This window comes from Streptopelia decaocto (genome assembly GCF_964273445.1).
Source record: "Streptopelia decaocto genome assembly, contig: HAP1_SCAFFOLD_238, whole genome shotgun sequence".
Lineage (NCBI taxonomy): Eukaryota > Metazoa > Chordata > Aves > Columbiformes > Columbidae > Streptopelia > Streptopelia decaocto.
In genome coordinates, this window is record NW_028115450.1 from 61,906 (window position 1) to 76,647 (window position 14,742).

General features: G+C 42.5%; 1 protein-coding gene across 1 annotated transcript in view; it reads right to left on the reverse strand.

Annotated features, from left to right (window-relative positions):
- The window catches only part of LOC309452748 (uncharacterized protein), a 54,324-nt gene that overhangs the window by 19,472 nt on the left and 20,110 nt on the right, over positions 1-14,742 (reverse strand). Inside the window, 15 exon segments of the mRNA XM_082077411.1 lie at positions 548-592; positions 684-750; positions 853-881; positions 2,533-2,644; positions 3,400-3,455; positions 5,937-5,981; positions 6,073-6,139; positions 6,242-6,270; positions 7,922-8,033; positions 8,789-8,844; positions 11,326-11,370; positions 11,462-11,528; positions 11,631-11,659; positions 13,311-13,422; positions 14,178-14,233. Of these exon segments, the coding sequence (XP_081933537.1) occupies positions 548-592; positions 684-750; positions 853-881; positions 2,533-2,644; positions 3,400-3,455; positions 5,937-5,981; positions 6,073-6,139; positions 6,242-6,270; positions 7,922-8,033; positions 8,789-8,844; positions 11,326-11,370; positions 11,462-11,528; positions 11,631-11,659; positions 13,311-13,422; positions 14,178-14,233 (927 nt within the window).

Here is a 14,742-nt window from a genome sequence, read left to right on the forward strand (position 1 = left end):
CTTCCCCGCTTCCTTCCCCTGCCTCTGAACCTGCTGGGCAGTTTCCAGCCTCAAAGGAATGTATTTGCTACACGTTTCAAAGCAACTGCCAGACAGGTAGAGAAAAGCCAGGGAAGCAATCATTCCTGCTACGTACAGCTACAGGAGGAGCCCAAGAACGATCCTTTCTGTCTCACCTGCAGCACCTGGACAGCTTAAATTGCAGATCCCTAGCCCGGAATCAGCTACGGCACATGCTCGGGGAACCGCAAATATCAGGAAGGGTTTTTTTGAGAAACTGGAAGGAAAGCAAACTTCAGGACTCCCCTGCAAAGGGGAGATGACAGCAGGTATAGAGGAGGAAGCCCACATCATGGAAGGGTATTTGCAGTGTTGAATGGCAGACCAGAGGAGGAGCACACACATGCATAGAGGCGTATTTCAGTAGACCTTCTTTTCCCAGAACACCTTGCTAGAACCATTAATTTAGTATTAGGAAAAAAACATGCCAGTACAATGTGTCTGGCCATAAAAAAACCCAAAACACTACAGAGACTGCTATGAATACCTTCAATATCATCTGCATCTCCTAAACCTAATTCTTCCAACAGATCTGCAAAACAAATACATCAGATGCTTTATTAAATACTCCTCTCCAGAAAGATTATGAAGCTAAACCCAGAACCACATGAACTAAACGTTACCTGATTCCTGCTGCCTTTTTTTAGGAGAGGTTTCCTTCATTTCCAAAGCTGATTCTGGAGTCTTCAGCTAGAAAAGACACAATCCAATGACAATAGGCCAATTTCAAAGTAACCACATACTATTCAATGAGGACAACAAGTAGCCCATCTGACATGAACAAATACTTACCTGGGAATTGCTGGGTTTCTCTGAAAAGCCTGGAGGTTAAAAAAAAAAAGGTTTTGAAAAAAGTGATTTTATTTAATTGAAGGTCTCTTTTCCTCCATTCAACATCACCAGGTTTACAGCTAAGTATTAGTTGAAAGCATTCTTTCATCAAGAGTATGATACCTAACATTCAGTTTGCCTCATCGTATAGCATTTGGATGACTATACCAGAAATGGACACCACACACTTCCCATCACGCACCTTGGATTTAAAAAACAATAATCACAAAACTAGGACAATTCATGTGAAGCAATAAGGCCGGGCTTGTTGAACGAACAAAATCAAAATACTTAGTCCTTTTGAGGAGCTGAATCCTGTTTTCTAAAAGGATTCTTTCAAAAGCCAAATCCGGTCTGCTATAGCGAATGATCACAAAACAGCGCAGCAGCGCTCCGACTGCAATTCTGCAAGTGCTTTGTGTGAAGGAGTATTTTCCTTTCCATTGATGGGACACGGCAAGCATGGCTGCAGACACAGAAACCTCACACGTGTCATTCAGCAAAAGGAAAAAAAAAGAAAAAAGAAAATCGAGCTAGTTCTCATCAAATTGTTCTGGTTTAGCTTGCAAGGAAACAAACAAATGTTGTTTGGTTGTCATCTGCATTTGTAGTATAGTTCCAAATACTTTTTTTCCTTAAATGTTGTCCAGCATTAAATCATTTCCAAACCCACACAATCTACTGGCCCACCTATGTTTCTCAAATCCTCTGCTTAATTCTTTGAGTTTGAGTCCTCGCATGAAATGAGTCTGTGAAGTGTTACTAAGAACGGCTCCACAGCAAAACTTTTGGATCAAAAAAAAAAAAAAAATTAAAAGCAAACAGTATTTCATTTCACTTCACTTGGTGGTCTAGCACTATGGAAAACCTTAGAAAGATCACCATAATGACCTTTCACCCCCTTCCCACAGGGATTTGAAATTTGCCTTAGTGGAATCACACAAAGCAGACTTCCATGACAACTACTCAACAAGTCGATTTAGAAGCTCCCAGGAGCTTGTCAAGTTTTGCTTCTAGCTTACTAAACTCAAACTGGATTAGCTTCTTCAGTTGTCCTATTGTACCTATCCTAGAAGCAGGATCGACAAACCACCTGGTAAAGGAGAAGTTCTTCTGGAAAGAGTTCTACCCCAAGAGCAAAACTTCCCTGCCATCCTATGCTCAAGATGCTAGGGAGACAGTATCACAAAACACAGGCAGAAACCCTTAGCAACAAAACCTGAACTTTCGGTCCCATTTGAGCTCCTAGGCAAAGCGAAACAGAAAGCTATCAAAAATTAAGCTGGGGGTAAAAATGTTTAGCCAGATCACAGCTTTCTTCTGATGCGTTAGCATCCAGTAACGTTTAAGTGTTCAGGCAGGTCAGTCCTAAAACACATACACTTTCATCATCATGCAACAAGAACCTGAATCCAAAAAATTACAAACACGTCCAAAGAACACACAGAATGCAAACAAGACAACTTCCTTTACAAAGGGGCCAGCAAGCGCTATGATTACTGGTGTTAATTCAAAAAGTAAGCACTTCATTGCTATAGCATGCACCCACATCGGAACAGCATTGCTAAGACAGACACTCATAAAAGTTCACTTTAGTCTATAAATGCCTACAGACAAACATCTAGTCCCCCAGGAAGTTACCGTTGTTGCATGCCTCGGAGACAATCTTGGAGTATATTCCTTGTCTGTCTGCAGCTGGGAGAAACACACCGGACGATACTTCCCTCAGACCTTCACAATTCGACTCTATAATCTAAAACATATGCATGACAATTGGTACAAATGCATTTTCAACTCATTTCTACGCAAAAAGCCAACTTGCACAGCATGGTATCAAGTATATAAGAGGTACAAAAACCTTTTATAAGACCCCAGGAAAGGACACACCAAGATGTACTATACTGGAAAATCACAACAGTTGTGTGTGTTTTCAGGTCTTAGGCAAAAACCTTACAACTCATCTAAACTGTTCTGTCACACTGAGAAACTGGACAGCCAGAAAGGAAAACTAACATGGCAACTCAAGATGTGGGTTGCGAACCAATAGCTGCAGGTCTGTGGTGATCCAACTTCTGTACTGAACTAGTACCTGACATTCAAGTTTGTGCTTATGTTTCTTAGGCACGTATCCTGCATGGTGAGGGAATACATCGATACTCCCAGTCACAAGGCCAATTTGGATTGAATGAAGACTAGCAAGGCAGAGCTTACAAAAAGGGCTGGAGCACACCTACAAAAGCTAGAGGGGATCCAATCAGAAGCAGCTAACCATCTAGGTTATACCCTAAGGAAAATCGCTGACCAGGTCAGCAGAACAGGGCTGCATGGTGAAAAAGCAACAATCCTGCCAGGCCCTGGTTACAAACGTGGAGTAGAAGCAGTAGAAGAAACGAGCCTTATCAGCGTTAGGGCTCAAGGCAACAGCAAGCTCTCAAGTGCTTCTGGATCTTACCCCTCCCCTCCATGCACCCCTTCTGTGGGGACCCCTGAGTCTTCCACAGACAGTACCTCGGAATCCCAGGGAGAATCATTATCTTCCTCTGCTCCCTCGGCTGGCAGGGCACCTATAAATGAGGTAACAAGTGAGACACTGAGTGGTTTTAGTTCACTCTGCTTTTCCCCGTCGGTCAAGCCCTGCATCCAAAAGATGCGCAGTGCTTCTCTTGCTAAGGACAACCTAAGAAGTGAGTGTTTCTTCACGCCTGGTCACATCATGGTATTTCCTTTTCACTGCCACCTCCTCTTGCCTCCTTTCCAGCAGAAGATGGATATGCACAACAGCTGACACAGCTACAAGCAACACCCAGCCCAATTCAGGAAGACACTCCTGCATGCTGCAGTCCGGTGAGATACAGAGTTTAGGTCACCTGCTCTCCAGCCTACAGCTCCAGAATTTGGCACTTACTACTACTTTCCGCTGCACAGCAGCTAATGTAGAAACACTGTCCAAAACATCCTCACACTAAAATCATGAAGCAACAACGCGCGTTTTGTAGCGCCACCAAGAAAGCTCTTCCTGGACAGAGGGGTGTTACCCTGCACCTTCCCAGACGCTCAACACCTCAGCATTGCCACTGAAACACAGAGTATGGGCTCACAGCTCCAACACACGCCAAACACACAAAAGTTGTTTCTATCTTAGGGGATTAACATCCAAATCTCTTCTCTACCAGACAAACAAAAGGTTCAGTCTCAGTGGGTTCCTGGCCAGATGCGACTATCTTCATTTGGCTCTTTTAAGCTACTCCATTAGGTAAAACTGACTCAGGATTCACTCATGTGACTTCTAGTGCTCTCTCCAAGTAGCCTTTACCACTCCTCTCTCCTCTGAGATTTCCCTCCTCATCAATTGTCTTCCATAGTGATTTTGTGCAGATTACAGTGCAAAGCAGCTACTCTTCTATACAGAAAAGATAGGAACAACACTACCGATCCAAGCTGACTCAACACTATTGACCCAAAAATACATTTCAATAAGTTCTGATGAGTAGTAACAAAGTAAATAGATCGGGAAATCTAATCTCTCATTGAACACTCAGTTGTGCAAGATACTGCACCTTTTTTCCAGATTTATGAAATAAACTTGTGAAGGATGGCATTCAGGCCTTTTAGAGTCATACAGATTTGTGCCGCAGGAACTGTGATGCTTTGCTGAAGCAATCTAAATTGCTTAAACCAAAAGCCAACCATAAAAGTTGGAAGGAAATTGTCACATGTACTTCTTAACACTTGATCTTCACGATAACACCTGGGGAAACACTAACATGGCACAAATGAATAAAGACACACCAGAAAAGTAGCTGACACCAAAGGAGCTACGAAAAGGTGGTTGTTCTGTGTTTGTAATATTATACAAACGTATATACAACGTAATGATCCGCTATGGGGCTACATCTCACATTATTGTGTAATACAGACAAAACCAGCACTCATGCTTGAACAACTTTTAAGAAGCCTCTATGCATCTTATAAAAACGCTATCACCACAAAATAAAGGGCACAAGAGGACCTGCTCTTGCTTACCCACTGCAAAGACATGAGAGAGACGAGAAGAGCGAGAGGAAGAGGTGGTGGAGAGGAGGACTGGAAGAGCAAGAGGAGAGAGAGATTTTTCCTAGGGAGAAGTTTAATCTCTATTATTGCCAAAAGAAACACGGTACTTTTTTTATCCCCCTAAAGCGAGGATGCCAAGGTGCTTGGAACCATTTGTATTCTATACTTCAAAGTTACAAGTTCAAGTACTTGCTGACAGATCTGTTCACCTCTCTCTCATTTCTATTTTCAATAGCTGAATGTAGCAACTCTTAAAAACTCATCTCAATAGTAGATATGGAAATCAATAAACGTTAAAACAAGGAAACTAAAAAACCACTGAAGTCATATATCCTCCCTCCAATTTATAGTGGACCAACTAGCTGTGTCACTTTTATCCTTGTTTCCAAAGACAGAGAATTCCTGGCCACACGCTGACACTGTCATTTCCTCCCACCTTGTCTCTCTTCCCCGCTTCCTTCCCCTGCCTCTGAACCTGCTGGGCAGTTTCCAGCCTCAAAGGAATGTATTTGCTACACGTTCCAAAGCAACTGCCAGACAGGTAGAGAAAAGCCAGGGAAGCAATCATTCCTGCTACGTACAGCTACAGGAGGAGCCCAAGAACGATCCTTTCTGTCTCACCTGCAGCACCTGGACAGCTTAAATTGCAGATCCCTAGCCCGGAATCAGCTACGGCACATGCTCGGGGAACCGCAAATATCAGGAAGGGTTTTTTTGAGAAACTGGAAGGAAAGCAAACTTCAGGACTCCCCTGCAAAGGGGAGATGACAGCAGGTATAGAGGAGGAAGCCCACATCATGGAAGGGTATTTGCAGTGTTGAATGGCAGACCAGAGGAGGAGCACACACATGCATAGAGGCGTATTTCAGTAGACCTTCTTTTCCCAGAACACCTTGCTAGAACCATTAATTTAGTATTAGGAAAAAAACATGCCAGTACAATGTGTCTGGCCATAAAAAAACCCAAAACACTACAGAGACTGCTATGAATACCTTCAATATCATCTGCATCTCCTAAACCTAATTCCTCCAACAGATCTGCAAAACAAATACATCAGATGCTTTATTAAATACTCCTCTCCAGAAAGATTATGAAGCTAAACCCAGAACCACATGAACTAAACGTTACCTGATTCCTGCTGCCTTTTTTTAGGAGAGGTTTCCTTCATTTCCAAAGCTGATTCTGGAGTCTTCAGCTAGAAAAGACACAATCCAATGACAATAGGCCAATTTCAAAGTAACCACATACTATTCAATGAGGACAACAAGTAGCCCATCTGACATGAACAAATACTTACCTGGGAATTGCTGGGTTTCTCTGAAAAGCCTGGAGGTTAAAAAAAAAAAGGTTTTGAAAAAAGTGATTTTATTTAATTGAAGGTCTCTTTTCCTCCATTCAACATCACCAGGTTTACAGCTAAGTATTAGTTGAAAGCATTCTTTCATCAAGAGTATGATACCTAACATTCAGTTTGCCTCATCGTATAGCATTTGGATGACTATACCAGAAATGGACACCACACACTTCCCATCACGCACCTTGGATTTAAAAAACAATAATCACAAAACTAGGACAATTCATGTGAAGCAATAAGGCCGGGCTTGTTGAACGAACAAAATCAAAATACTTAGTCCTTTTGAGGAGCTGAATCCTGTTTTCTAAAAGGATTCTTTCAAAAGCCAAATCCGGTCTGCTATAGCGAATGATCACAAAACAGCGCAGCAGCGCTCCGACTGCAATTCTGCAAGTGCTTTGTGTGAAGGAGTATTTTCCTTTCCATTGATGGGACACGGCAAGCATGGCTGCAGACACAGAAACCTCACACGTGTCATTCAGCAAAAGGAAAAAAAAAGAAAAAAGAAAATCGAGCTAGTTCTCATCAAATTGTTCTGGTTTAGCTTGCAAGGAAACAAACAAATGTTGTTTGGTTGTCATCTGCATTTGTAGTATAGTTCCAAATACTTTTTTTCCTTAAATGTTGTCCAGCATTAAATCATTTCCAAACCCACACAATCTACTGGCCCACCTATGTTTCTCAAATCCTCTGCTTAATTCTTTGAGTTTGAGTCCTCGCATGAAATGAGTCTGTGAAGTGTTACTAAGAACGGCTCCACAGCAAAACTTTTGGATCAAAAAAAAAAAAAAAATTAAAAGCAAACAGTATTTCATTTCACTTCACTTGGTGGTCTAGCACTATGGAAAACCTTAGAAAGATCACCATAATGACCTTTCACCCCCTTCCCACAGGGATTTGAAATTTGCCTTAGTGGAATCACACAAAGCAGACTTCCATGACAACTACTCAACAAGTCCATTTAGAAGCTCCCAGGAGCTTGTCAAGTTTTGCTTCTAGCTTACTAAACTCAAACTGGATTAGCTTCTTCAGTTGTCCTATTGTACCTATCCTAGAAGCAGGATCGACAAACCACCTGGTAAAGGAGAAGTTCTTCTGGAAAGAGTTCTACCCCAAGAGCAAAACTTCCCTGCCATCCTATGCTCAAGATGCTAGGGAGACAGTATCACAAAACACAGGCAGAAACCCTTAGCAACAAAACCTGAACTTTCGGTCCCATTTGAGCTCCTAGGCAAAGCGAAACAGAAAGCTATCAAAAATTAAGCTGGGGGTAAAAATGTTTAGCCAGATCACAGCTTTCTTCTGATGCGTTAGCATCCAGTAACGTTTAAGTGTTCAGGCAGGTCAGTCCTAAAACACATACACTTTCATCATCATGCAACAAGAACCTGAATCCAAAAAATTACAAACACGTCCAAAGAACACACAGAATGCAAACAAGACAACTTCCTTTACAAAGGGGCCAGCAAGCGCTATGATTACTGGTGTTAATTCAAAAAGTAAGCACTTCATTGCTATAGCATGCACCCACATCGGAACAGCATTGCTAAGACAGACACTCATAAAAGTTCACTTTAGTCTATAAATGCCTACAGACAAACATCTAGTCCCCCAGGAAGTTACCGTTGTTGCATGCCTCGGAGACAATCTTGGAGTATATTCCTTGTCTGTCTGCAGCTGGGAGAAACACACCGGACGATACTTCCCTCAGACCTTCACAATTCGACTCTATAATCTAAAACATATGCATGACAATTGGTACAAATGCATTTTCAACTCATTTCTACGCAAAAAGCCAACTTGCACAGCATGGTATCAAGTATATAAGAGGTACAAAAACCTTTTATAAGACCCCAGGAAAGGACACACCAAGATGTACTATACTGGAAAATCACAACAGTTGTGTGTGTTTTCAGGTCTTAGGCAAAAACCTTACAACTCATCTAAACTGTTCTGTCACACTGAGAAACTGGACAGCCAGAAAGGAAAACTAACATGGCAACTCAAGATGTGGGTTGCGAACCAATAGCTGCAGGTCTGTGGTGATCCAACTTCTGTACTGAACTAGTACCTGACATTCAAGTTTGTGCTTATGTTTCTTAGGCACGTATCCTGCATGGTGAGGGAATACATCGATACTCCCAGTCACAAGGCCAATTTGGATTGAATGAAGACTAGCAAGGCAGAGCTTACAAAAAGGGCTGGAGCACACCTACAAAAGCTAGAGGGGATCCAATCAGAAGCAGCTAACCATCTAGGTTATACCCTAAGGAAAATCGCTGACCAGGTCAGCAGAACAGGGCTGCATGGTGAAAAAGCAACAATCCTGCCAGGCCCTGGTTACAAACGTGGAGTAGAAGCAGTAGAAGAAACGAGCCTTATCAGCGTTAGGGCTCAAGGCAACAGCAAGCTCTCAAGTGCTTCTGGATCTTACCCCTCCCCTCCATGCACCCCTTCTGTGGGGACCCCTGAGTCTTCCACAGACAGTACCTCGGAATCCCAGGGAGAATCATTATCTTCCTCTGCTCCCTCGGCTGGCAGGGCACCTATAAATGAGGTAACAAGTGAGACACTGAGTGGTTTTAGTTCACTCTGCTTTTCCCCGTCGGTCAAGCCCTGCATCCAAAAGATGCGCAGTGCTTCTCTTGCTAAGGACAACCTAAGAAGTGAGTGTTTCTTCACGCCTGGTCACATCATGGTATTTCCTTTTCACTGCCACCTCCTCTTGCCTCCTTTCCAGCAGAAGATGGATATGCACAACAGCTGACACAGCTACAAGCAACACCCAGCCCAATTCAGGAAGACACTCCTGCATGCTGCAGTCCGGTGAGATACAGAGTTTAGGTCACCTGCTCTCCAGCCTACAGCTCCAGAATTTGGCACTTACTACTACTTTCCGCTGCACAGCAGCTAATGTAGAAACACTGTCCAAAACATCCTCACACTAAAATCATGAAGCAACAACGCGCGTTTTGTAGCGCCACCAAGAAAGCTCTTCCTGGACAGAGGGGTGTTACCCTGCACCTTCCCAGACGCTCAACACCTCAGCATTGCCACTGAAACACAGAGTATGGGCTCACAGCTCCAACACACGCCAAACACACAAAAGTTGTTTCTATCTTAGGGGATTAACATCCAAATCTCTTCTCTACCAGACAAACAAAAGGTTCAGTCTCAGTGGGTTCCTGGCCAGATGCGACTATCTTCATTTGGCTCTTTTAAGCTACTCCATTAGGTAAAACTGACTCAGGATTCACTCATGTGACTTCTAGTGCTCTCTCCAAGTAGCCTTTACCACTCCTCTCTCCTCTGAGATTTCCCTCCTCATCAATTGTCTTCCATAGTGATTTTGTGCAGATTACAGTGCAAAGCAGCTACTCTTCTATACAGAAAAGATAGGAACAACACTACCGATCCAAGCTGACTCAACACTATTGACCCAAAAATACATTTCAATAAGTTCTGATGAGTAGTAACAAAGTAAATAGATCGGGAAATCTAATCTCTCATTGAACACTCAGTTGTGCAAGATACTGCACCTTTTTTCCAGATTTATGAAATAAACTTGTGAAGGATGGCATTCAGGCCTTTTAGAGTCATACAGATTTGTGCCGCAGGAACTGTGATGCTTTGCTGAAGCAATCTAAATTGCTTAAACCAAAAGCCAACCATAAAAGTTGGAAGGAAATTGTCACATGTACTTCTTAACACTTGATCTTCACGATAACACCTGGGGAAACACTAACATGGCACAAATGAATAAAGACACACCAGAAAAGTAGCTGACACCAAAGGAGCTACGAAAAGGTGGTTGTTCTGTGTTTGTAATATTATACAAACGTATATACAACGTAATGATCCGCTATGGGGCTACATCTCACATTATTGTGTAATACAGACAAAACCAGCACTCATGCTTGAACAACTTTTAAGAAGCCTCTATGCATCTTATAAAAACGCTATCACCACAAAATAAAGGGCACAAGAGGACCTGCTCTTGCTTACCCACTGCAAAGACATGAGAGAGACGAGAAGAGCGAGAGGAAGAGGTGGTGGAGAGGAGGACTGGAAGAGCAAGAGGAGAGAGAGATTTTTCCTAGGGAGAAGTTTAATCTCTATTATTGCCAAAAGAAACACGGTACTTTTTTTATCCCCCTAAAGCGAGGATGCCAAGGTGCTTGGAACCATTTGTATTCTATACTTCAAAGTTACAAGTTCAAGTACTTGCTGACAGATCTGTTCACCTCTCTCTCATTTCTATTTTCAATAGCTGAATGTAGCAACTCTTAAAAACTCATCTCAATAGTAGATATGGAAATCAATAAACGTTAAAACAAGGAAACTAAAAAACCACTGAAGTCATATATCCTCCCTCCAATTTATAGTGGACCAACTAGCTGTGTCACTTTTATCCTTGTTTCCAAAGACAGAGAATTCCTGGCCACACGCTGACACTGTCATTTCCTCCCACCTTGTCTCTCTTCCCCGCTTCCTTCCCCTGCCTCTGAACCTGCTGGGCAGTTTCCAGCCTCAAAGGAATGTATTTGCTACACGTTCCAAAGCAACTGCCAGACAGGTAGAGAAAAGCCAGGGAAGCAATCATTCCTGCTACGTACAGCTACAGGATGAGCCCAAGAACGATCCTTTCTGTCTCACCTGCAGCACCTGGACAGCTTAAATTGCAGATCCCTAGCCCGGAATCAGCTACGGCACATGCTCGGGGAACCGCAAATATCAGGAAGGGTTTTTTTGAGAAACTGGAAGGAAAGCAAACTTCAGGACTCCCCTGCAAAGGGGAGATGACAGCAGGTATAGAGGAGGAAGCCCACATCATGGAAGGGTATTTGCAGTGTTGAATGGCAGACCGGAGGAGGAGCACACACATGCATAGAGGCGTATTTCAGTAGACCTTCTTTTCCCAGAACACCTTGCTAGAACCATTAATTTAGTATTAGGAAAAAAACATGCCAGTACAATGTGTCTGGCCATAAAAAAACCCAAAACACTACAGAGACTGCTATGAATACCTTCAATATCATCTGCATCTCCTAAACCTAATTCCTCCAACAGATCTGCAAAACAAATACATCAGATGCTTTATTAAATACTCCTCTCCAGAAAGATTATGAAGCTAAACCCAGAACCACATGAACTAAACGTTACCTGATTCCTGCTGCCTTTTTTTAGGAGAGGTTTCCTTCATTTCCAAAGCTGATTCTGGAGTCTTCAGCTAGAAAAGACACAATCCAATGACAATAGGCCAATTTCAAAGTAACCACATACTATTCAATGAGGACAACAAGTAGCCCATCTGACATGAACAAATACTTACCTGGGAATTGCTGGGTTTCTCTGAAAAGCCTGGAGGTTAAAAAAAAAAAGGTTTTGAAAAAAGTGATTTTATTTAATTGAAGGTCTCTTTTCCTCCATTCAACATCACCAGGTTTACAGCTAAGTATTAGTTGAAAGCATTCTTTCATCAAGAGTATGATACCTAACATTCAGTTTGCCTCATCGTATAGCATTTGGATGACTATACCAGAAATGGACACCACACACTTCCCATCACGCACCTTGGATTTAAAAAACAATAATCACAAAACTAGGACAATTCATGTGAAGCAATAAGGCCGGGCTTGTTGAACGAACAAAATCAAAATACTTAGTCCTTTTGAGGAGCTGAATCCTGTTTTCTAAAAGGATTCTTTCAAAAGCCAAATCCGGTCTGCTATAGCGAATGATCACAAAACAGCGCAGCAGCGCTCCGACTGCAATTCTGCAAGTGCTTTGTGTGAAGGAGTATTTTCCTTTCCATTGATGGGACACGGCAAGCATGGCTGCAGACACAGAAACCTCACACGTGTCATTCAGCAAAAGGAAAAAAAAAGAAAAAAGAAAATCGAGCTAGTTCTCATCAAATTGTTCTGGTTTAGCTTGCAAGGAAACAAACAAATGTTGTTTGGTTGTCATCTGCATTTGTAGTATAGTTCCAAATACTTTTTTTCCTTAAATGTTGTCCAGCATTAAATCATTTCCAAACCCACACAATCTACTGGCCCACCTATGTTTCTCAAATCCTCTGCTTAATTCTTTGAGTTTGAGTCCTCGCATGAAATGAGTCTGTGAAGTGTTACTAAGAACGGCTCCACAGCAAAACTTTTGGATCAAAAAAAAAAAAAAAATTAAAAGCAAACAGTATTTCATTTCACTTCACTTGGTGGTCTAGCACTATGGAAAACCTTAGAAAGATCACCATAATGACCTTTCACCCCCTTCCCACAGGGATTTGAAATTTGCCTTAGTGGAATCACACAAAGCAGACTTCCATGACAACTACTCAACAAGTCGATTTAGAAGCTCCCAGGAGCTTGTCAAGTTTTGCTTCTAGCTTACTAAACTCAAACTGGATTAGCTTCTTCAGTTGTCCTATTGTACCTATCCTAGAAGCAGGATCGACAAACCACCTGGTAAAGGAGAAGTTCTTCTGGAAAGAGTTCTACCCCAAGAGCAAAACTTCCCTGCCATCCTATGCTCAAGATGCTAGGGAGACAGTATCACAAAACACAGGCAGAAACCCTTAGCAACAAAACCTGAACTTTCGGTCCCATTTGAGCTCCTAGGCAAAGCGAAACAGAAAGCTATCAAAAATTAAGCTGGGGGTAAAAATGTTTAGCCAGATCACAGCTTTCTTCTGATGCGTTAGCATCCAGTAACGTTTAAGTGTTCAGGCAGGTCAGTCCTAAAACACATACACTTTCATCATCATGCAACAAGAACCTGAATCCAAAAAATTACAAACACGTCCAAAGAACACACAGAATGCAAACAAGACAACTTCCTTTACAAAGGGGCCAGCAAGCGCTATGATTACTGGTGTTAATTCAAAAAGTAAGCACTTCATTGCTATAGCATGCACCCACATCGGAACAGCATTGCTAAGACAGACACTCATAAAAGTTCACTTTAGTCTATAAATGCCTACAGACAAACATCTAGTCCCCCAGGAAGTTACCGTTGTTGCATGCCTCGGAGACAATCTTGGAGTATATTCCTTGTCTGTCTGCAGCTGGGAGAAACACACCGGACGATACTTCCCTCAGACCTTCACAATTCGACTCTATAATCTAAAACATATGCATGACAATTGGTACAAATGCATTTTCAACTCATTTCTACGCAAAAAGCCAACTTGCACAGCATGGTATCAAGTATATAAGAGGTACAAAAACCTTTTATAAGACCCCAGGAAAGGACACACCAAGATGTACTATACTGGAAAATCACAACAGTTGTGTGTGTTTTCAGGTCTTAGGCAAAAACCTTACAACTCATCTAAACTGTTCTGTCACACTGAGAAACTGGACAGCCAGAAAGGAAAACTAACATGGCAACTCAAGATGTGGGTTGCGAACCAATAGCTGCAGGTCTGTGGTGATCCAACTTCTGTACTGAACTAGTACCTGACATTCAAGTTTGTGCTTATGTTTCTTAGGCACGTATCCTGCATGGTGAGGGAATACATCGATACTCCCAGTCACAAGGCCAATTTGGATTGAATGAAGACTAGCAAGGCAGAGCTTACAAAAAGGGCTGGAGCACACCTACAAAAGCTAGAGGGGATCCAATCAGAAGCAGCTAACCATCTAGGTTATACCCTAAGGAAAATCGCTGACCAGGTCAGCAGAACAGGGCTGCATGGTGAAAAAGCAACAATCCTGCCAGGCCCTGGTTACAAACGTGGAGTAGAAGCAGTAGAAGAAACGAGCCTTATCAGCGTTAGGGCTCAAGGCAACAGCAAGCTCTCAAGTGCTTCTGGATCTTACCCCTCCCCTCCATGCACCCCTTCTGTGGGGACCCCTGAGTCTTCCACAGACAGTACCTCGGAATCCCAGGGAGAATCATTATCTTCCTCTGCTCCCTCGGCTGGCAGGGCACCTATAAATGAGGTAACAAGTGAGACACTGAGTGGTTTTAGTTCACTCTGCTTTTCCCCGTCGGTCAAGCCCTGCATCCAAAAGATGCCTTCTGCTCCTACTCTGAGACCTGAGGTAAGGACCAAAGTGCTCAACTCTGAAGAAGCTGGTAATGCTTTCAAGCACACACAGCTGTGGCACTGGAGAGACCCTCTACATTTTAAAACTGTAGAAGATTAGGCACTAGAACAAACAGCTCTCAGCTTAACTCAAATCTCTCCTAGCCTTCAGCTAAGAACAATCTCAGCTTTTCAATCCAACAATATGGGCCAGTAAGGGGAATACTACTGTCACACCCAAGACACTCTTAGTCCTCCATTTTTTTATCACGTGTGTGTTGTGTTCAGATTACTTCAGGGACAACAGAGCAATGCAAGCAAGAATGCTACTTGCTTCGTATAGCATTACTGGGAATCCAAAATCATAATTGCAGTTCTTCAAGAATTAATGAAAAGGAACAAAAGCTGCTTT